At 36.6% G+C, this 24642-nt stretch overlaps 1 protein-coding gene across 4 annotated transcripts in view; it reads left to right on the top strand.

Moving 5' to 3' along the window:
* Positions 1–24642, top strand: part of SNX7 (sorting nexin 7) — a 300077-nt gene that overhangs the window by 23557 nt on the left and 251878 nt on the right. For all 4 annotated transcript variants that reach the window (XR_007154931.1, XM_047871974.1, XM_047871973.1 and 1 more), the window contains exons 2-7: positions 3097–3279; positions 9176–9286; positions 9822–9986; positions 12276–12474; positions 18177–18376; positions 21138–21224. Coding sequence is in view for 3 of the 4 variants with exons in the window: in XM_047871974.1 (XP_047727930.1) it covers positions 3097–3279; positions 9176–9286; positions 9822–9986; positions 12276–12474; positions 18177–18376; positions 21138–21224 (945 nt within the window). In the remaining variant the exon portion in view is untranslated. The remainder of the gene's footprint in view (positions 1–3096; positions 3280–9175; positions 9287–9821; positions 9987–12275; positions 12475–18176; positions 18377–21137; positions 21225–24642) is intronic.

Genomic DNA, 24642 nt, shown 5'->3' with positions numbered 1-24642 from the left:
CACATTCCCATCCACAGATCCTTTCACATTTCTCCAGTTGTCCCAATAACAGTTCAGAAAGAAAAAAACAAAGGTTCTCATCCTTTGGTACAGAATCCAGTTCAAGATCACATGTTGTGTTTAGCTATTATGTCTCTTTGGTCTTCAGTCTGGAATAGTTGCTCATCTTCCTTTTTTCCATCATAGTAATTGCATTTTTGAAGCTATTTATAGGCAATGTCTCTTCCCCTCAAACATATACAGTATATATATGTTTTCTTCTGACCATAAGTATAATTATATCACCATTTTTAGTTAAATTCAAAATTAAGAACAATTTATTTTTATTCAAAGTCAAGGCCATAGAGTGAACTATGATTACATTTTAATTCTTGTACACCTTTTGTTTTCTTGAGAGTTCACCATTCATTATTCCTTAATTCATTCATTTTCTCTATCCCTTCCTTTCTACTTCTCTTGCATTCTTTCCATCTTGGCTTTCTTTGCACCCATCACAATTCATCTACAATGTCTAACATGGCATGCTTCCTGTCATGTTTAAACATATCAGGTACTCTGTCACCTGCCTTCCTTTCCTTTCCCTTCCTTCCTTCCTTCCTTCCTTCCTTCCTCCCTCCCTCCCTCCCTCCCTCCCTCCCTCCCTCCCTCCCTCCTTCCCATTCTCCCCCTCCCTCTCCTCTCCTCTCCTCTCCTCTCCTCTCCCCTCCCCTCCCCTCCCCTCCCCTCCCTTCTCCTTCCTTCCTCCCTCCCTCCTTCCCATTCTCCCCCTCCCTCTCCTCTCCTCTCCTCTCCTCTCCTCTCCTCTCCTCTCCTCTCCTCTCCCCTCCCTTCTCCTTCCTTCCTTCCTTCCTTCCTTCCTTCCTTCCTTCCTTCCCTCTCTTTTTTTTCCTCCTTCCTTTGCTCACTCCCCTGTCTCTTTCTCTCTATCCACCTCCCTTCCTGCCTCTCTTCCCTTATTCTTTTTCCCTGTTCATCTTCCTGCCTCCCTGGTGACTCTGTCTTCCTGACCCAGTCTGTATAGGTTGTTCTTTAGTTCTGCTGCAAAGCTGTCAACGTGGAACATAATTTCATGATCATCCAAAGAATTTCATGTAGTTCTCTTTTCTGTTGAATCTCCTGTTTTTAGATCCTATTTCCTCTTGTTATATGCCTTCATATAGTTTTGGAAAATTAAAGAAGCTTCCAAAGAATAAATGGATGGGAAATCAGTTTTTGAAATCTTTTATATCTGAAATGACTTTAATCTACTTGTATACTTGAATGACAGTTTGTTTGGCTATATAGAGTTCTAGGTAGAAGATATTCTCCTCTCAAAATTTGGAAGATATTTGGTTGTCATTTAGTGTCCCGTGTTACCATTGAGAAATCTGGAGCCATTCTGATTCCTGAGATTTCTGTTGTATTTTACCTGTTTATATTCTCTCTGGAAGCTAACCTGTATTGTGCAATGTCATGGTAATTGCAGGAGCACTTCTGACCCCACCACTGCCCCCATTCATTTTGAGGAGGCAGGAAAAGCCCTATCAACCTGGAAACACTTCAGTTCAAAGCACATTTTCCTCTTCATTTTATGGAATTCGTTTTATTCAGGCACTACCTGCCTGGATCCCTTAATTTTTAAAAACACTTCCTTCTCCTTTCCATCTTTTGTCCTTTTAATTCAACTTAGTTCTTGAGTTCTATCTTTCAAACTTCCTGTTGAGTTGTTATCCTATTATCATATTTCAATTTTCATGAGCCTCCTTTTTTATTGTCTTGCTGCTGTTTTCTGAATTTTTTAACAATATAACTCCTGTTTTTATTCATGAATTTGATATCATTCTTATCTCTGATGATTTCATCCATTTTTTTTAAGCATTCTGTTCTCTAACTGCTTCCTGTCTTCTGTTTGTGAATTTTCTTTCATATCAGAGGCTTTTCGCATATTTAGATATTTCGTAGTTTCTACATCAGGTAATAAAAAGCGGAGTAGATATTCATCATGTACGGTAAGGGCTTCGGAGCAGGGTGATTATGCAGAGACCTGGCTCACTCATCAGGGACTGCAACTGTTAGTTTTTTTTCTTGGAATGGCAAGCTAAGAGAGGAACCCTCCAACCACTGGGTGGAATTTTGTGCATTGATGCCAGAATTCATAGGGCCAGATGAGGGGAGAGAGTTGGCTATCTTCCCATCTCGTATGTAGGACTTTTCTTTGCTATCTCTTCCTCCCTTCTGCCTGGCACCCTTTTCAGAGACATTTCTGAAAGTAAACTTCCACTTTTTTGCAAAACTGGGGAAGAAATGTCACCTGGTGGCTTGGGGTAGGTGAGGGAATCTAAGGTACTGACTCTCTTGTTTTATTAGCTTCTCAACCAGTCCTCTGGTTTTAGCTCTGTCAGCACTCTGTGTCCATGGGTTTCTGGTGCCTGTAATTCTTTTTTTTTTTTTTCAGCGTTTATTTTTTATTTTTGGGACAGAGAGAGACAGAGCATGAATGGGGGAGGGGCAGAGACAGGGAGACACAGAATCGGAAACAGGCTCCAGGCTCTGAGCCATCAGCCCAGAGCCCGAAGCGGGGCTCGAACTCCCGGACCTCCCGGACCGCGAGATCGTGACCTGGCTGAAGTCGGACGCTTAACCGACTGCGCCACCCAGGCGCCCCTGGTGCCTGTAATTCTTAAGTCTCTCTGGGATTCTGTCTTATAAACATGCCTTCTAGGTTTACCATTAACTCCTAGGTTTACTGTTCAGCTTTCTTTGCACTGCTATTTCAGTTACCCCTCAGTCAGATTTCTAGTTTCCAAAAAGTAGTTGCTTTTGTTTGCTTCATCTCTCTCTGTCTCCCTCTTTTTTTACCTCGAGGGTTTATGTCTTTTATGCCTTTTTGTCTTAGTTTGCTTTAATTTGTTTATTTCTTTGTTGTCATTTTTATAGTGGGATTTTAAGAGGAAGCAGAGAGAAAAATACATGTTTGACATACCATATTTAACCAGGAACCCAATCATCCTTTTTGTTCTTGACATATTTCATTAGTACTCATTGTGTCTAAGAAAAACAGGATTTTAAATTGTTTCTTCCATAGATGTTAATTTTTGAACGTGTTTTATTTCTTAGGATGCCTCGTTGATGGACATGAATTCCTTCAGCCCTATGATGCCAACGTCCCCTCTATCAATGATTAACCAAATCAAGTTTGAAGATGAGCCAGATTTGAAAGATCTTTTCATTACAGTTGATGAACCTGAAAGCCATGTTACCACAATTGAAACTTTCATTACTTACAGGATTATTACTAAGGTAAATCTTTAATGAGCACCTTCTTGAATCAGTTGTTCTCTGAACTTTTGGTAAGATGTTGCATCTAATCTGTACTTGTTCTGTATGAAATCAGTGAAAAAAAAATTTCAACACTTTTTTTTAAATTTAAATTCAAATTAGGTAACATACAGTGTAGTCTTGGCTTCAGGAGTAGAACCCCCTGATCTCTTACATATGACACCCAGTGCTCATCTCAAAAGTGCTGTCCTTAAAGCCCATCACTCATTTAATCCATCCCCCCACCCACCTCCCTTCCATTAGCACTCAGTTTGCTCTCTGTATTTAAGAGTCTCTTACAGTTTGCCTCCCTCTCTGTTTTTATCTTATTTTTCCTTCCCTTCCCCTTTGTTCATCTGTTGAGTTTCTCAAATTCCACATATGGTCACTCATTTTTTTTTTTAACGTTTATTCACTTTTGAGAGAGGGGGAGAGAGAGCACGTGTGCACATGTGAGAAAGTGGGGTAAGGGCAGAGAGAGGAGGACAGAGGATCTGAAGTGGGCTCTGGGCTGACAGCAGAGAGCCTAATATGGGGCCTGAACTCACGAACGATGAGATCGTGACCTGAGCTGAAGTCAGACGCTCAACCCCCTGGGCCACCCAGGTGCCGCAGTCACTCATTGTTTTTAGCAGTGGTGCATGTTGAAACAGGAACATTTAGGGCACCTGGGTGGCTTAGTCAGTTGAGCATCCAACTTCGGCTCGGGTCATGATCTCAAAGCTCGTGAGTTTGAGCCCTGTCTTGGCCTCTGTGCTGACAACTCAGAACCTGGAGCCTGCTTCGGATTCTGTCTCCCTCTCTCTCTGTCCTTCCTGGCTTGTTCTCTGTCTCTGTCTCTCTCTCTCAAAAATAAATAGGCATTAATTTTTTTTTTTTTAAACAGGAACACTTTGTTTTTAGTTTAAAAAATATAAAGAAATGTCTTTGGAAAAGAAGAGCTTCAGGTTGCTAATAAAGAAAACTAGTTAACAACATGATGTGATATTTTAATGTAGCATTTTTTCTGAAGATTACAAAATATAATTTCATTTTCTTTCCAAATAAGAGCCAGTGGCCACTTTATCTTATGTATAAGATACTGCTAGTTGTCCACTAATTCAAATGCAGAGTAAATGTAGAATTGAAATCTCTCCTTGATCCTAGGGTAAGTCTCTGCAAAAATAGAGTTTACTTTTGCCAGAATAAAACAAACAAGTCAAGTAACTGTTTTTTAAAATCCTTCATGTAATAGCAACCTTTAGCAATTATATTCATAAAATATAGTATTCTCTTTTTGAGGTGACACCCTACATCCCTTTTGTAGCTGAGAAGGTTTTGGACCATCTTCCTATAATCACTTCTCCCAGTGCAAATTCTACACCACTTCTAGTTATGTGTCTTAAAAAGTGCATGTATTTGATCTCTTCACTCAGGTTCTTAAAACCCTTCTGGGTTCCTCATTTCCTACAGAACAAAGTGCAAATTCCTTTGTATGACATATCAAGAATTTCTCAGTCTGATGCCAACCTACTCCTGTAAGACTACTCTCTTTAACTCCCCATTTTTAATACCCCTGCCCTCCACTCATCTAGACCTATTTTTGTTACCTGAATACCCTAGGGTATTTTTTATTCTCATGACTTTGCATATACTTTTCCTTCTCTCTGTTATGTCCTTCCTCTTCTAAACAGAAGAACTAATGTTTATTTTCTAAGACACAACTGGAGATAATGCATGCCATGGCCCTGCCCCCTGCATCTGTAGGCTGGAAGCCTCTTTCTTTCTTCTGTTTTCTCATGCTGTTCTAATTGAATTCTTAAAGGATGTAAAACACTGGAGTCAGTATAGCAAAGAAATTTTAAGCCTATATTTAATCCTTCTAAGCCTCAAGGTTTTTGTTGTTTTTTTTTTTAATCTAAAAAATGGAAATGACAATCAAACCTGGTTCTGTAGATTTGCTGTAAGAATTGATTTAGGATTGGTTATCGACATATAACACTTAGCAAAATGCCTGACACATAATAAGTGTTCAGTGATTGCCACCTACCTGTATGTGAGTAGATAACTGTGTGTTTATTTTATTCCCAACAAGTATGTGAGCTTCTCAAGGAAGGTAGTTATATCTTCAGTTATCCACATTTCCAAACACAATTCTTAGGATATAGTGAGTAAGCAATTTAACTTTTTGGTCAATGGGTGAGTGAAGAAATTTATAGTATCATACTCCTATCAAGAGGTTGTAGAACAAGATAGCATGGAATTCAATCTTGATTACTCCCCTTTCTTGCTATGTCTTTTGGGCAATTTAATTAACCTCTCTATGCTTAGTTTCCGCAGTTGTAAATAAGATAACAGTACTAGGCTTGGAGGGTTGTTGTGAATATTTAATGTGTTTATACAGACATATTGCTAAAAATAGGACCAGATTTCTCCTGGTATTACTATTTTAATTAAAAGCATCCATTGTCATCATCCTTCCTGGCAAAGAATTTGTGTAGCTGAATTATTTTCCCATCATTATTTGTTTCTTTTAGAAAGACACTGTTTTTATAAGCTACCCTGTGAATTTTACTCTAATCACAGACATATAATATCCGTATTTACACCATATTTTAAATGATGTACTGCCCTTATAGCAGCAGCAGCAATAGTAGTAGTAGTAAATATTGTTAATATTACAGTGTATTTAACTAACATTTATTGTGTGATTACTTTGGGCCTGGCAATGTTCTGACCGCTTTATGCGTATTCACTTGTTTAAAGTCTAACAATGATCCGAGGACCTAGATGTTATGATTTACCCCCATTTTGTGCATGAGGACATCGAAGCTCAGTAAGTTGCCAAAGGTTACACACTATAGTGATTACCTGAGCTGGGATTTAAATCCAGACCATTTACTTTCACACTATGCGTGTTTTCTGTTATACTTTTGTGCATCTCTTTATGGTTATGACACACTGCCTTTCAGTTTCACTGTTATGAAAAAGTCCCTTTGTTCTATTTTGATTATTTTTACTGCATCCAATATATGGACTATGCCTACATATACTAAAATATGCATTGCAGATACAAATATATAAACATTTTGTGGATGTATAATATAGTCTTTTTTTTGTTAATCACTTTTTAAATTTTTTTAAATATTTGTTCATTTTTGAGAGAGAGAGAGAGAGAGAGTGCAAGGAGGGGAGGGGCAGAGAGAGAGGGAGACACAGAAACCAAAACAGGCTCTAGACTCCAAGCTGTCAGCACAGAGCCTGAAATGGGGCTCGAACTCATCACTGAGGTCATGAGGATCATGACCTGAGCCAAAGTCGGCTGCTTAACTGACTGAGCCACCCAAGTGTCCCGATTTGTTAATCACTTTTTATCATTTATTCACTCTCTCATATATTCAGTGAAGTTTTGCTGAGTGCCAATTATGTCCCAGGTACTGTGTGTGTATATTGAGATTACACCAGCAAACAAGACAGACATACCCTCTGCCTTCATGGAGCTCTCAATCTAGGGGGGTGATGGATGTTAAACAATTACATGCTTAATTATTTAATTATAGTTATAAATGCTATGAGAGAAAAATACAGGATTTTATGAGCATGAGCACCCCATCTAATGTAGAGGTTAAGAGGTGGCTTCCCTGAGAAAGTTTTAGTTTTATTAAAATTTACATTTATAGACATTAAGATTATATGGATAAATGCACATATACATGTGCACATATGTGCACTGACAATCTCCTACTTAAGAATACTTAAGAATGGCCTGGCTGTAAATGATTGTATGCGGAAGCCCATGTTCCTAGCATCTGTTCTCCTTATGAGAAATTGCCCTTTATTCTCCAGGTTAAAATATCTGAAGTGACTATTCTAAAGAAGTATTTTTTCTTTTGGAGATCAAGAGATGTGCTTTCCTTTGCTACATATAGAAACAAGAGCTTCGAGATTTAACGAGTGTCTTCTCTCTCACATCCACATCATGAAGACAAACCCATAAATGCCTGCCAGCGTGGAGTAGGGATTAAAGTATATTCCTGATTGTAAAATTCATTTTCCCTCAAAAACAGCTTTCTAAGTCCTCAGAGCCTAGAGTAACTGCCCTTGACCAAAGGTCAGTGTTTGTTGAATGAGTGCATTTTGGGGTGTAGATCACATGAGTCCATTAGTCCTAAACTTCAACTACCCAAGCTTTTATGGTCAGACATGAAAAATTAAAGACCATTTATGATATAGCTTCCATGGAAAATGATTCTGTATTAGAGGCATTATTTGTACATCTTCTGTTTTCTTCCTGTGTTACTGCAGTATGTTAGAAAACTCTTTTAAAAGTCAAAGACAGAGTGATGGCGACAGAATCAACCAATTCTTTGACTTGATTTTACATCTTGCTCTTGCTGGAATTTTTATCAGATTATTCTACTTAAAGTGTTGAAAATTCTCCAGGACATATAAAGCTCTGAACTGCCCAATTTTTGAGTATTTTAGTATTTGTTATGCCAGTTTATACTTTTGGAAATTGGTGGTAAACCTATACATATGTGGCTGGTACAAGAAGGTGTTCAGTAAGTAAAGTTTAATGAGTGTTTATAAACCATGTTTTGTGTGCGTATATATGTATGCATGTGTGTGTATTTGCATGTATATGTACACATACCAACTCATATATATGTTGTTAAACTGTGTTTCTACTAGATTTAGTTTTCCTATTTTTACCATTTCCATAACTTGTACCCATAGTTAAGATTTCAGAGTGTTTTGTGAACATTCCTTAGACTTCTGCATATCATTTACCTCCACTTCTTCCCACTAAAAAGGAAATGTTTTGATAAAATATATTGCATGGTATTATAAACATTCATTGTAAAAGAATAAACCTTGGAAAGAATAACTTTTATGAACCTTAAGACAATTAAGATTGCATCTATGACTTGAACTACTTAATTTTATAATTGCATTCATCTGTGTGGATGATTGATATTTTGGGTGAGTGCAAAATATGTATGCAATGTGTTATTCCATCATTATTCCTCCAGGAAAATTTCACCCTCATATCATTCTATAATTTTTAATATGCAGAAATTTAGTTAATAAGATATTGGTGGGAGTGAGTGTGCATCAGATAATGTTTTTTGTTTTTTGTTTTTTTGGCTTGGGATTCAGGCAGTGGAAATGAGGTTGATATTGTATCCATGTTATTTTTGTCATATGTGTTGGCATAGATTTTTGGTTTGTTGAGAACAGATATTTTAATTTATTTGCTTAATTTTTAGGAGTTTAGGCATATAACTCAAAATCCCTTGAGAAATGACAGGAAGATTTTCTTTTCACATCAAATCTTCATTAATAACATTTTTTAAACAGTGGTAAAATCACTCTGTAAAATGTTAGAATTTTCATATACTAAAAGCAAATTTTACCAAAGCAATTCATTTGAGCAAATTCCAGGAAAACATTTTTTCTCAGTTATGTTCAGGTTATTTTCCAAATTACAAAAATAGGACTTTCCTCAAATTCTGAATTCTAATCATCTTGAGAAAAAATATATTTGAAACCTAAATTCAGAACACACTTTCTTGTTAGCAAGAAAGTCATGCCAAATATAATAGTAGTTAAAATCTTGTGGAAGGCAGATGGCTGCTCTAAGACAGATTTTTCAGTTTGGATTTTAAATTTGAGCATGATGTTTGCTTTCTTTCTGGAAATACTGGAAAGTTTGCTTTGTTTCATCTGCTATATGAATTGATGACTGCAAAAAAAGTACAGGCTGACAAACACTGAATAATTAGAATTTGTTAATTTTTCTTAGAGACCCATTTATTTCAGCATATCTAAAATAACATTAGGCAAATGTCTTCTGTCTTATATTGCATGTGTCGTTATTTTTTCCTACTTTCTTCAGACATCTCGTGGGGAATTTGACTCCAGCGAATTTGAAGTTAGGAGACGTTATCAAGATTTCCTTTGGTTGAAAGGAAAACTTGAAGAAGCACACCCCACTCTGATTATTCCAGTAAGTCTACATATTTTTCCCATAGAGTAGCTACCATTTTGTCTTGTGAATCATTAGAATGCTTATAACTAATGTCAGACTTTTAAATCAGTGTAATTCATTTATCCAGAAACCTTTGCTTTTAAACTTTCCATCTATGTAACAGATTTCTTTTTCTTTCTTTTTTCTTTTTTTAATGTTTATTTATTTTGAGAGAGAGAGAGTGAGCGAGCAGGGGAGGGGCAGAGGGAGAGAGAGGCCCACGTTCCACGCTGGACACAGGGCTCCAGCTCACGAACCATAGGTTTATGACCTGAGCTGAAATCAAGGGTAGGATGCTTAACCAACTGAGCCACCAGGCGCCCCCAGATTTGTTTTTCTAAACTATTCTAATATGTTAAGATTTTGCAGGTTTTGGTTCTAGTGTGAATTTTGAAAAATTATTTTTATAAGAAATGAATGTAAGCTCAAATAGTCTTCCAAAAAGGAAGAGTAGAATTCCTTATAATCCCATGCCACATAATGCTCAGATCCTTTTAAAACTTTTTTGCCTCAGCCATTGCCTGAGAAGTTTATCGTGAAAGGTATGGTGGAACGCTTTAATGATGACTTCATTGAAACACGAAGGAAGGCGCTACATAAGTTCCTGAACCGAATTGCTGATCACCCGACTCTAACATTTAATGAAGACTTCAAAGTATTTCTTACTGCACAAGCTTGGGTAAAGAAATTTCATTTATACTCATATAATCCTTTAGTGTCTTTATGTATATTGGTTGTATGCTTCCTCTGGTTTTCGTTTATGAATCCGTCAGCACTGTCCTTGAATTAAGATGGATTATCAAACACTGGAGAGGTATTCTTCAGATTTAAGATTTAACTCTGTCAAATCTACATATAAACGTTACAGACATCTTCTATCTTCCTCACATACACATATTCATATTTCTTTTGGTATTTGAATTTTTTTTAAATGTCAGGGTACTCCTTGCATACTTAGCCAATACTGAACATATACAGTATACTTTTAAAATGGGTTAGGACTATTCAAGTTAGGATAAAAGTCTTTATTAAATGGATAGATGGTTGGATGGATAGCCAAATAGATAATACAATTTTCTTATTTTTTCTTTCAATCACCTAATGGGAAGAGTGAATCTATTTCTAATGCAGAAAATTTATATGCTCTTCTTTTTTCTTTTCACCTATGAAAATATAACTCACCAAGAAAGAAAATGGATAGGAAACATGGTCAGTATTAAATGATTACTGACTCATGTTGAGTTTTGTATCTCTCAGTTGTTGCCAAAGTGATAGAAGCTAGAAAGTGGTTCATCTCAATCTTGACAAATAGTACTGCTATTTGGAAGTCCTTTGAGACTTATGTGAAATGAATTTGTGGCCTGACTCCAGAACCTTAGAAGCTGCTGGAAGCATTCTCTATAGTCAGTTCTCAGTAATAGCTTGCCAGTTGTGACTTATGCTCTCTCTGATAATGTTTACTCTATCAAGTGATGCTGTAGCACTCCCGGATAGATGTGTTACCTGGTCAAGGGTGACATCCGTTATTATATACACATAAAATCATGCTGCCTAGGAAATAAACAAGTTTACTTTATATGTATTATTTTGTGTAAGACCTGTAGGAAAGTAAATCTGGAGAAAGATAATATATTATTTAATATTTGGATAAATAACATATAATATTTTTATCTGTGGATTTGGTAGTCGGCATTATTATTTATAGATTCTTTTTTTTTTTGTTTTTTGTGAGTAACCTTTTATTTGATCCCAAACCTATATTTCAACGAGTGCTATAACCATCACCAGAGTCATGTGGTCTTCTTCTTGGTGTTCTTTTTTTTTTTTTTTTCAACTTTTTTTTTTTATTTATTTTTGGGACAGAGAGAGACAGAGCATGAACGGGGGAGGGGCAGAGAGAGAGGGAGACACAGAATCGGAAACAGGCTCCAGGCTCTGAGCCATCAGCCCAGAGCCCGACGCGGGGCTCCAACTCACGGACCGCGAGATCGTGACCTGGCTGAAGTCGGACGCTTAACTGACTGCGCCACCCAGGCGCCCCTTGGTGTTCTTTTTTAATACGCTGTACTTCTAAAGGGTTACTTTTGTGTGGTGTATCCTTTTATAGTGGTTCTTCTATTTTGCTCATCTATACTCCTCCCTCCCAGATTAACTATGAAAGAGCTAGTTACATATATTATTAAAAACCTTCTCTACAGCCAGCCAGCCAGTGGAGGTAGTGTCACAGTTTACCTACTTCACTCGGTTGGAGAGTTATGGTCAGGGAGTATCTATTTACAAACTTTTATAGTGACATTAAGAAGACAGAGCTGGCTAGTGCTTAGCAGTGAAGCCTCTGGAATCAGATCAATCTTTGTCCATAACTTAATTTCACCTGGACTTTGAGCAATCTCCTTAACCTTGCTGTGCTTGTATTTCCTTCCGTAAAATGAGGATCATAGTAGAACCTACCTCAAAGTGTTATGGTGAGTTTACATATGTGTGTGTGTGTGTGGTGCCTAGAAGCTCTCAATATATGCTAGCTATTATTATAACTAAAGAATTAATAAAATTTTCCTTTTTTTTTCAGGGAGCAGTTTAGACCCTAAGAGATCTTCTCTCAACCATTTTCTATTAAATCCCTGCTATAAAATATAGATTGCATCTCATATTGTCCTCTCATCTTCCCCAATATCTCCTTAAGCACAATTCCTACTGTTAAACCTTATTCTTAAAGATCCATGCTGAGAGGAAAGCTGCGCACATGTTTTACACGACTACTTTGAAAAGGAATAGTATCAAGGAGATAGAGGAAGAACTGTACCCCAATAAAATTCACCTGCTTCAAACTACATGAAAAAAAGTCTATGAAACATTTTTATCATCTTTATCCTTCCAGTTACATTTCCTTTTGTTGGGAAATGTATTTCCCAATGTATATGTGCTTCACCACAAATATTTAATTGTTCGTTTGTTTGTTTGTTTCTAGGAGCTCTCTTCTCACAAGAAACAAGGGCCTGGATTACTCAGCAGGATGGGGCAGACAGTCAGAGCCGTTGCACTGTCAATGAGAGGAGTAAAAAGCCGCCCAGAAGAGTTCATGGAAATGAATAACTTTATTGAAGTTTTTAGCCAGAAAATAAATTTGATAGACAAAATATCTCAGAGAATTTACAAGGAAGAAAGGGGTATGTAGAATAACTAGAATGTGATTACCAAGTTGTTCAATTTCTGACCGATCTTCACATTTGCTGGTGTAGTAAAGCAATGTTAAGTTAGCATTTCTTTTTGGTTCTTTCTTGAAGTTTCCATCTCTCTGCTTACAGTCCCCATCTGTTTTTGTGTGATGTTTACTTTGTCCATTAGGGCCCTCAGCACATTGATCATCATTGCTTTAAATTCCTGGTCTCACCATTTCAACACCCCTGCCATGTCTGATTCTGATGTTTGCTCTGTCTCTTTAAATTGTCTTTTTTGCCTTTTATTAGGAATTTTTTCTTAATAACCAGACGTGATACTGGGTAAAAGGAACTGCTGTAAACAGGACTTTAGTAATGTGGTAAGGTGTGGGGGAGGAGAAGCGTTCTATAGTTTTAAATATAGAAAACTTATGTTGATCTAAATATAGAAAAAACTTTTATTCCTGAAGCGTTGTACAGTTTTGTGATCAGGTCTCAGTCTTTTAGTGAGCCTGTGTCTCTGGACTGTGAACTTCACAAGAGTTTCTCAGTTTTCTCTCCTTGCTTACTTGGGCCAGAGTGGCCAGAGTCGGCTGGACTTGAGTATTTCCCTTTCTCTAAGTTAGTCTCTGACGATACCTGAGCAGGTTAGGCTCTGGTTAACTATTTTCCTCTGAGGGCAGGCCTTTGTTAAGAAGAGCAGAGTGCTCTGGCTATTTCAAAATTCTCCTCTGCAAGAAGCAGGAGAATTTTTTATTCAATATTTACAGTGAACCTAGTTGAGCTTCTGGGGGTAAATCTCACAATATTGACCCCATGACTGGGTTCCCCCTGGGGCTTTTAACTCTTAAAGTTGTCTACGCTGAGCCTCCAGCAGTTCATCAATTACAGTTCCAGTCTCCCTACCCCAGCAGTGGGTGGTGAGAGGTGGTTTCTGCTCTTTAGTGTGTGCCCAGTAACCCACAATTCCTTGTATTCATCTGTCTTCCCAGTCGTGAGGGCAGTGGTTTTTCCTGTGTCCTCCCCTGTTTTGCAGATCCAAGAAAAGTTGTTCATTTTTCAGTCTATTCAGCATTTTACTTGTTCAGACTGAGTAGTGGTTTCCAAGCTCCTTACATGAGGTATCACATAACATTAAGATAGAATTTCACCTTCATGTGTGGCTTATACCCAGATATATTGAGAAAATTTTTGATTTCTATATGATTTTGAAGGTAGTCATGGCCAGTCCTCATTTGTTTTAATCAATTATTAGCTGTTCTTGTTCCCATTTATAAGTAATAATGGCAAAGTAAGCCCTGAGCTTAAGATTTTGTAGTTGTATGAAGTTAGTCTTAAATGTACAATGTGGATCATAGCTTAAAATCAAAGAAGTGATGTATCAGAAAATAGGGTTTCCACATTTTCCGTGATTTTTTTTGGAAAAAGTACTCTATATTACACCTGTCCAAGCATGGCAGAGAAATTTATATATTGGAAATTAGGTCTTTCTTCCTATTTTATGTCACCATTTCCTTTTTTCAATTTTCTTATTTTTATTTTACTTTAGAAGTTAGACTTCAGGGGCGCCTGCGTGGCTCAGTCAGTTAAGCATCCGACTTCTGCTCAGGTCATGATCTCACAGTTTGTGAATTCAAGCCCCCTTCGGGCTCTGCGCTGATAACTCAGAGCCTGGAGCCTGCTTCAGGTTCTATGTCTTCCTCTCTCTCTCTCTGCTCCTCCCCTACTTGTGCTCTTTCTCTCCAAAATTAAATAAACATTTAAAAATATAATAGCAACATGATAATAACCTTAAAAAAAAAAAGAAGTTAGACTTTATTCCATGATGATTTTTTTTCCAATTCCATGATGACTCTCTGCTAATTTTCTTTTTTTAAATTTTTTTTTCAACGTTTATTCATTTCTGCGACAGAGAGAGACAGAGCATGAACGGGGGAGGGGCAGAGAGAGAGGGAGACACAGAATCGGAAACAGGCTCCAGGCTCTGAGCCATCAGCCCAGAGCCTGATGCGGGGTTCGAACTCCCGGACCGCGAGATCGTGACCTGGCTGAAGTCGGATGCCCAACCGACTGCGCCACCCAGGCGCCCCATATCTCTGCTAATTTTCTAATTGCATTTCACTACATTAGAACTAGGTGGCCAAGTCAAAGAATATACTTCCTAATATAAATTGGTTTTAGAGATGAACTACTTTAAGTCTCTATATTGATGACTTTTTTTTTTTTAAGTTTTTTTTTTTTTTAACGTTTATTTATTTTTGGGACAGAGAGAGACAGAGCATGAACGGGGGAGGGGCAGAGAGAGAGGGAGACACAGAATCGGAAGCAGGCTCCAGGCTCTGAGCCATCAGCCCAGAGCCTGAGCGGGGCTCCAACTCACGGACCGCGAGGTCGTGACCCGGGCTGAAGTCGGACGCTTAACCGACTGAGCCACCCAGGCGCCCCGATGACTTATATTTTTTTTTTAATTTTCTATGTCCCCTATTAAATAGTAAATTCTATGAGGCAAAGAAGGGAAAAGATTTGTTTTATTTTTAGTATCTAGATAGTGCTTAGCACATAGTAGGTGCTCAACAAAAGCTGTTCAATGATTGAAAAAAAGGAATGAACATATGATTTGGTGGTAGGAAAATTTGCTTTATCATTAGTGATTGGTTGTTAAAAGAAATACAGAAAAAGTTGTCATAGCTGAATGTACATTTCCCTCTATGTTTTTTTTTTTTTTTTCCATGCATTGACACTTGGTGATGTCATTGTGGTGACTGAATATAGTTTAATAATTTCTTTTAGGACTTACTGGTCCACCCTAGTTATTTATCATTTGTCTTTTTTTTTTTTTTAATCTCAAGAGACTAATTGTTTTAACTGTATTCCACAATTCCAATTCTGTTAAGAATATTCTTGATGCATAGTTAAGTGGAATAGCAATTCAGAGAAGCTCCTGGAAACTCTTGAGACCTACGAGTTTTGTAGAACATCAGTATGCTGCTTTACATTTGCTGGTACAAAGAAATAGTTTTAAAATCTTCGGTATACTCTAATGTTTGTGAAATGCTCAGAAGGAAAAGTGGATTTGATGATAGACTTTGTAAATTTGAGTTCTGATTTTCAGGGCATGATTGCCACTGACCCAAACTGGAGGGATTTCTGTTTTTTGAGTGTGAAGCCCACTTGTCAGATTCCTTTGAAGATGATGGAATGTTTTATTTTGTAGCTTGGGAGCCTAAGCTATATAGGATATTTCATTCATATTCAAATCATGAAAGTATGGTGATCATAACTAGTGGTTTCTATTTAAAAATTTTTTTCAAGGTTTTTCTTTGATCTTGTTATATCTTGTGCTCCCCAGTTTATTTGTCACATTTGTACTGACCACATGCTGCACTGCTTCTCTGTGCTGGAGATTAAAGGAGGAGTAAGTTGGTACCTGTCCTTGAGCTCAGAGTCTAGTTGGGGAGACATATATTAATAGACAAATTACAGTGCAACTCAGTAAGTGTTTGCATACAAATGTAATCAGAGAGCTGTGTAAGTACAGTTTAGAATTTTATAAAAGCTCTCTATGGAAAAATAAATATTGCAGGGGCACCTGGGTGGTTCAACTGATTAAGCATCCAACTCTTGATCTCAGCTCAGGTCATGATCTCATCGTTTCATGGGATTGAGCTCCACATCGGGCTCTGTGCTGACAGCACAGAGCCTGCTTGGGGTTCTGTCTCTCCCTCTCTCTGTGCCCCTTCCCTGCTCATACTCTGCCTCTCAAAATAAATAAACTTTAAATAAACAAACAAATAAATGAATGAATGTATGTTACAAAGGTTCAATGGTACACACTTATATATACACAAATTGAGAAAATGAGATAAGGGAGAACATTTTTCTTTTCTAGAAATGCTAGTGTAGTGTGGCCATTATTTAAAACAAAGGATAGGCCTAGATTAGGTGGGTGCAGTTGGAAAGGCCCTAGTGATTATTAAATCTGATACCTTTATTTGGTAACAACTGATATTTCCAGTGTCTTAAATTTTTTTAATCTATTTCAGTTTATTTGATCATACAAACTTTTGACATTTTAATAGTTTAATTTAGAGGAATATGCCAGATTTCAACTAACTCTAATGAGTAGTAAGATGATTAAATATAGATAGAATTTCATCGTATTTGATGGATGTTAGAGAAAAAATATTCACTACTTCTACATTCTCTACCATAAAAAGCCATCTTTGAAAGATGATAGCATATCAGGGTGCCTGGGTGGCTCAGTTGGTTAAGTGTCTGACTCTTTACTTCGGCTTAGGTAATGATGTCATGGTTTTTGGGATCAAGTCCTGTGTTGGACTCTGCATTGACAGCACAGAACCTGCTTGGGATTCTTGCCCTCTCTCTCTGTTCTTCCCCCTGCACATGCATGTGTTCTCTCTCCCTCTCTCTCTCAAAATAAATAAACTTAAAAAAAAAGAGGGATGATATTATAAATGCAAAAGTGTAAAAATATTCAGATTTTGAAATGAAATACAAATTTTTGAATTAATGGCTTATCAAGCATTGCATAGTCTTTTGTTCATTCACTAATACAAAAATATTTATTGAATACATTCTGTATCAGGCTTTGAGATAAAAGAAAATGAGACCCAGCCCCTGTTTTAAGGAGCATATGGCCTAGGAGCATATGATTTATGCAAGCAATTATAATAGAATGGGATAATACAAGTATAAAATTATGATAGGCTTTAATAGAAGTGTAAAATTATGATCAGCTCATTGGGGACAAAGCATATACAATGTTTTGGAACAGAATCCGAAGGAATTTATTTGTACTAGTATTTACTAGTATTTGTGCTAGTATTTAAAGGATTAGAAGTAGTTTGTCAAATGGTAGAAATGGTAAAGGGCAAGGCAAAGGGGTATGTGTAATGTTTAAATGAGGAGAAATCATGAGATAGTTATGAATGAGTAATTATCATGGCCTGAATTGAACTATTTTGGAGGAAGAATCTCAAGAGTTGGACCCAGAGAGACAATGTAGGGACTTTCTAATTTAGCTAAGAAGCTTCAGTGTTATATACTGTGACAAAAATTGAAAGAGGAAGAATAGTTATAAGTCCCTTACAGAAGTGCACATTACAGACCCTGATGAGCTGATAACAGTGGAAATAAGGATAGATAGGTAGGTAGATAGGTAGAAAAATAGATGGATGAATGGATGGATAGACAGATGGATAGATAGATAAGTATTAAGAAATATTGAAACTGGTGATTGGCTCTGTGCAGGTATGAATATAGGATGATACCCATTTTTGCTTTGAGATCACTGGAAACAATTACTCTTAGGTAGGATATGTAATCAGGAGAAGGGGAGAAAGAAGACAAGCTTGTTTAGGTAATGTTGCCTATGAGACACTCAGGTGTAGTTTATTTGGTAGGCAGAGTTCCATGATAGATATGGTGATCGTATAATCTGTCTTCCAAGCCAGGATACTTTAGAGAATGAAAAAGGATGCTGTTGCTGGTTACACATAGACAGTAGTCATTCAAGGACTGACCTGAGTGGATTGGAATTGCTGCCAATTTAATGAAAGTTGATAGCCATCTTCTTATGTTCATTTAGAAGAACATATGCATGATGAGAAAAATAAGGTCTTTTCTTACTGTCTATAATTCACAGATTTTTAAAACTTCTGTAAATTGAGGAGCTTAATTTTTGTTTTTAGAATATTCTGATGAAATGAAAGAATATGGCCCAATTCATATTCTGTGGTCAGCGTCAGAAGAAGATCTGGTTGATACTCTAAAAGGGATTGCCAGCTGCATTGACAAATGCTCTAAGGCCACTGAAAAACGGATGTCTGGACTCTCAGAGGCCCTGCTTCCTGTAGTACATGAGTATGTGCTTTATAGTGAAATGTTAATGGTAAGAACACCTTATACTTTTACCTTAGTCCCTGACCTGATTATAAGCTTTATAAAGGTAGTTTCTATTTCAGTTTTTTTCACCACTATTTTCCCATCCTGCAGAATGCTTTGCATATAGATGCTCAATAAATATTAGTTCACTATGTGAATGATATGACAAGTAGAAGTATATGTTAATAAAAGACAGGAATACTCAATAGCCACAATAATGTACATTACACATAGATTTGAAACATCTTCAGACAAGATTTATATAGAGAATATGATTCATTTTTCCAAGCCTTTAAAATTTTACTTAAAAAATTTTTAGTGCTTTAGAGATTTCTTTTCATGAAAGAGTTCTTTTACCCCTTCTAGGTACATTTGATTTAGCAATGTATTTACTATCATTATGTACAAAGTACTTGAGTAGGATTTTGATGTTTGTTCTGTCTTCTGGATGCTTCTAAAAAGAAATCCTTCAAGTTAAAATGTTTTCTTTCACTATTTGCAAAGGCTTTTATTCCTCTTATATCAAAGTTTTGTATTTAACCTCCTCAGTTCAAGTTAAGGTTTCCAGATATTTGGGATTTAGCAATGCTATCTGCAAAGTTAATGTTTTTCATCCTGTATTATGTTCTGCTCACAGCACCTTGCACAAACTGATACCCTCAGGGTTGTTGTGTTTTAGCGTGGCAATGGGAGAAGGAGCCCACTTGCATTCAGATATAGTCCATTTCTTCTGCTATTTATATTTGGAGCCGTGTCTGTTTTCATGTACTCTTGGTTTGGGGATTTTTTTTTTTTTTAATTTTGCTTCTGTCTTGGTAAGAAAAGCTCTCTTAGCCTTTCAGCATGAGATCTGCCTCTTTCTCACGGTTAGGTTTTTCTTTCACAGTCATTAAATATTTTGTAGATATTTCATGTTGCTGCTGTTACTTGACTTTATTAGGGTCTTCTATAAACAAATACTTCTTGGTTCCCAAAGGCCTCTAACATTTCACTGCTGAGGAGTCTCCTCCTTGTCTCCATCAATTTCCTTGGCTACATTTCATTGTTTTACTTCATTATTGATAGCCCCCTTGTGTGGTTGTTCAAAGAGATCTGATTTGTATAATTAAAAATAGTATATTCTTCTCCCTTAATTAGATGTGTTTTTCTCTTTATTATGTCAAGATGAAAATTATGTAATTTAAGTCATATATCATTAAAGGTGTGGAAAAATTATAATAGCAACCAGAAGAATTATTTTATAGGTTCTCATTTGATTATATTACTTTGTAGACTCCTAAAGCATAATCAGTAGCAATTTATATTGCAGTTCTGGCTGTGTTTTATATTGGAATGTTTTCTTCAATGTGAGCTAAAATGATGAAGTATAGACCTTGACAAAATGATTAAACTTGTGTAATCTTACTAGTTGTCTTCTGAAGCAAACTCTTACTTAAAATATTTCTACCTATGTGAAGCACAGTACTTCATATTTATGAAAACAGACCTTAAATAAATGAGACTAAATTGTAGTATGTGTCATTTGGGTTAGAGATAGGAAGGGGTTCCCGATATTAATGGTAATGAAACACTGAAATAAATATAAAAGATAGGTAGTAATTACCTGAACTTTCTATTGATTTCTTTGAAAACAGGAGAAAAGCTTCTCTCTTTTGAGTGTTTTAGGAGTAATTCCGCCAGGCACAAAACTAGACTGAGTAATTTTGAGGATGCTTTTTATCCTTTGCCTCTCAGTTCCCACATACTCTGTCACATTGTCTTGCCTCCATTTAACTGATTTGTTGGTAGGTTCTCCCCTTCCCCTGAAAACACCTGAAAGACCTATGCCTCATAAAGGCTTTTCTCATATATGCTGTACTTTCACCCTTTCTGTTTGAATTTTTTACTTACCTGGAGTTAGCTTAACTTTTTCCTTAACCTCTTTAGGCCTCTTGTGTTCATTACCACAATTTTATGATTTCAACTAATATTTTGAAAACCTGTGAAAGATGAGTACAAATAAAAAGAGTCGTTGTGTCTATAAAGCCTAAGTAGCAGGTCTTGGGAGAAAAATGAGTCACCAGGGGAAACACATTGTAAAAGGCTGGCAAACATTATAAAAGATGAAGGTGAAATCTGCACTCAAATTCCTTCACAAGGGTGTTTTAAAGTTTAAGGATACCGAAACGTGAATTCATGGTTATTTGAGAAAACAGGATGGAACTCTTCTCAGAGAAGAGGCTATAATTTCTCATCAAAAGCTTGGCTAATTGACTAATATTTATATATTTTAAGCTAAAATAAAATCTCAAAATGTGAGTTCACACTTCAGTTTTCTGATTCCCCACTGTAATTAAAAACTCTTTAATTAACTATGTCTTTGGAATCGAATAAGTGTGCTGCAAATTATTATAGACACTTTAGGTGAGAGGCCCGTGTGACCTCTCAACTGCCACCAGATTACACCATAGTATATATTTTCAGTGCTCCCACTGATTTTTTGATTATTTGTTTTGTTTTTTTTCTCTTTTTGAAGAACTGTATATGTCTAGAGTGCTCCGGTAAAATGTGCATTGGGAAAACTCATAAAAAGTTTATGAAGAAAATTCTCTTACATACTTGCTTTCAGTTTAACTTTTAGAGATTAAACAAATTTGTTTGTCATTATATCCCCAAATGACTGATGAGTTGGGAAGCGATGCCATTTATATTCTAAAATGTATTTTTTTTTCATAAAAATATTATAAACCAAAGTACAACTTATTCCATCCCTGTGTTTTGATATGAAGGGTGTTATGAAAAGGAGAGACCAAATACAAGCAGAACTGGATTCCAAAGTGGAAGCTTTGACCTATAAAAAGGCAGATACTGATCTGGTAAGTTTTTAAGTTTCTTGATACACTCATATAGAATTCATTTTCTAAAATGTTTATTAGCTGTGTAAAGCTCCATTGTGTGCTTGCTTTTAAGGATTCAGTAGATGATACTAAACTTTCTTCTAGAAAACAAATTATACATTGAATACCCAGTGAATCTACAAGTTTAACAATGATGCTTTTCTGCCTGTCTTACATTGTCTCTTATGATAAGTAAAGTATGAAGTTAATTTTTTTAAATTAGAATATTATAAGAAGGCATGGAAAGCACCTAGTATTTTTCCAGAAGGTTAGTGAGCACTCAGTAAATAAATCCACTTTTTGCTCATTTTATAAGCAAACGGTTATACAAAGTAGGTCGGTGTTCCTATACACTTTTTTCTAGTTATTTTAAAAACCTTTATGGAGGAAGTGTCTTTGATTTCAAGTTTTGTCCTTTCCTTGCAATACATTTTAATGGAAAATTTCAAACATAAAAAGTGATATGATGAACTCGTGTACCCATCACTGGGCATCATTAATGTCCAAAATGTTGTCCAACTTTCTTCATCTTTCTCTTTCCTCACCTTTTTTTTTCTGAAATGTTCCCATGTAAATTCCAGACATTATATTATCACCCACAATATTTTAGTGTTTATGTTTTATTGTCTTTGCGTCTCTTCAGGGTACTACTTTCAGCTCGGAATTATTTTTCTCACTTTAAAATTGAGAAAGAGGCTTTCAAGGTAGAGTAACTTGCCCAAGTTCATATAGTTCTTGAAGCAGAAGTTGGATTGGAGGTGGTGGTATCACTTGCCATCCTCAGAGCCTGCTGCCTCCCAGAGAGCAAGTATAGATGTGGGGAAAATTGAGTATTACTTTGATTAACTTCTCCTGAGTTCTGTATGAAGCAGACCTTCTTACTCTTTTTATCTTTAAGGATTTTGTCAGTAATGAGTATGATATTGAGTGTGCATATGGCAGGTGAGTGGGGAGTTCTTGAAACCACCCATTTGTCTGTAGTATCCTAGCCCCCATCCCAGCCTGGCTTGGGACTCAGCCTCCCTCTTCTCTGTTTTAATTTTCTCCCTTACTTTAATCATTTTCTAACAGAAGATAGGATTTCATACTTACTGGTTTTCTTTGTATTGTCTTTCTTTTTCTTTCCCCCAGTCCATTATGTATGCAGCTTAAAGCCAGGAATTTTTTATTTGTTCCCTGAAGTGCTCTCAGCTCCTAAAACAGTGCCTTATACTTGGTAATCAATCAATCAATCAGTCAATCAATATTTAGTGAATAAATGAATGAATGAAAATGGCAGTGACTACTCTGATTCACAAAAACACACTGAAGGCTTAAAGCAAGAAGTCTTTACAAATTCAGACTTTGTGTAGAACACTGAGACTTCACTAAGAAGGGACTATGAATATCCTTGTTTTTCTAGACTATTTTTGTTTTTCAAACTCAAGTTCATTCTCCTGAGTGGAATGTGAATGGGCAGTGGCGGGCTGTAGTGGACAGAATAGGAGAATGGCATCTGAGAGAGAAAATGAATAATGGAAAATGTAGAGCCAATGGAGCTAGTACTCAAGATTAGGAGAAAAAAGAGGAAAACCAAGGTTAACCTTTTCTTCACAATAAGGTAGGTGTGTGTGTGTGTGTGTGTGTGTGTGTGTGTGTGTGTGTGTGTGTGTATAAATTTAAAGAGTCACTTGGCAAGAACAAAAAGTGGGCACATGTGCAGAAATTATAATTGTATCTTTTGAACTGTGGATTCTTTTTATTTGTTAAGTAATTTTTAAAGATACTGAAATTAGCTGGGGCGCCTGGGTGGCTCAGTCGGTTAAGCGGCCGACTTCGGCTCAGGTCATGATCTCACAGTCCGTGAGTTCGAGCCCCGCGTCGGGCTCCGTGCTGACAGCTCAGAGCCTGGAGCCTGTTTCAGATTCTGTGTCTCCCTCTCTCTGACCCTCCCCCGTTCATGCTCTGTCTCTGTCTCAAAAAATGAATAAATGTTAAAAAAAATTTTTTTTTAAATTAAAAAAAAAAAGATACTGAAATTAGCAATTAGATAAAATTTGCCCTTGACTAAATACTAGAAAAAGTACAGTATTTTAAAGTTTCAGGAGAATAGTTAAATGGCTTAAAAATCAAGCATCTGTTCAGAATGGTTTATATTCATATTTTAAATTGAAAGGAAGAGTAGTTGAGATGGTTCCAACCACAAAAATACAGGAAAAAATAGCTTGGGCCCAAATATGGCTAGGCTTTCCCAACTCAACTAAAAAAACACATTTTTTTTTCATTTGACTTGCAAATATTTTGTCTTTTGCTCTATAAAAATTTCCTTGATATCTCATTATAACCTAATGATCCATCTGTATTTATGATTTCATTTTATGTGTATGTGTCATATCCACTATAAAGTATTTTTTACCTAGTTATCCGCTATGTTGTAAGATTGGGGAACTTTGAAACTTTAATTATCTGCATTATATTCTGTAAGATATTTTAAATGAAGATTTGAAACAGGCACATTTAACAGACGTTACAAATGTGGGTTTTTTTTGTTTTTTTTTTTTTTTTTGTTAGCCATCAAAACAGATCCTTCCTAAAACATATAAGGACTAATTTAATGATTTATGAATGGTACCATTTACATTTTCAAGCAGTTTGTTTACAGGCCTCACTTCCAAATCCCTGTATGTTATGACGGTATCTTTGGGAGAAACCTTCCAGGGTTACTCTCAAAATGAACCTGCCATGATTGGTCACAGAACAACCAAAGGGAAGTTGCTTAGAAATATGCAGGATAGGGTCACCATGGAAACGCGCCCTTGTGAGGTCCTTCCAAGGAGCCATCCTTTGCAGTCACCATGGCGACCCTGGCAGAGAACTGAATATAGCAATCTAGCCTGGTTGTTTACCATGGCAACTCAAGCAGGGCCACTTTGGAGACAACCCTGGGGCCATTTCTATGGAGACCTGCCAGGGTTGCCTTTAGAGGCTCCCTCAAAGTCACCTTTGGGTGGGATGCTATATGCATACCCAGCAAAGAAACTCACAATGAAAAGGTCAGTGAAATGAAGTTTTACCAAGGAGGGCAAAAACTAGGAGAGTAAATTAGTAGTGATGTAACATTCCAGAGGTCCTTTTGGACATACCAGGTGACTTCTATGTGGGCTTTGTGGCATACAAAAATAGGGTTCTGGTCTTTTACCCTGCCTGTAATTTTGTAAATGTGTAAATTGACAGTAATGGTATTACTGTTACTCTTTCTTATCACAAAAATATACCCACAAAAATGATGTGTTTTCTTGCAAACCAAAACAGTGTTTTAGAGTGAATTATTTTATTCATTATCTGGGTAGTTGTAAAGTGACAGCTTACAGTTTATGAGTTTTTTTTTTTTTAAGTTTATTTATTTAAGTTGAGAGAG

This window comes from Prionailurus viverrinus, chromosome C1 (genome assembly GCF_022837055.1).
Source record: "Prionailurus viverrinus isolate Anna chromosome C1, UM_Priviv_1.0, whole genome shotgun sequence".
In the NCBI taxonomy this organism is placed as follows: domain Eukaryota; kingdom Metazoa; phylum Chordata; class Mammalia; order Carnivora; family Felidae; genus Prionailurus; species Prionailurus viverrinus.
This window is presented reverse-complemented; position numbering and strand designations above follow the sequence as displayed.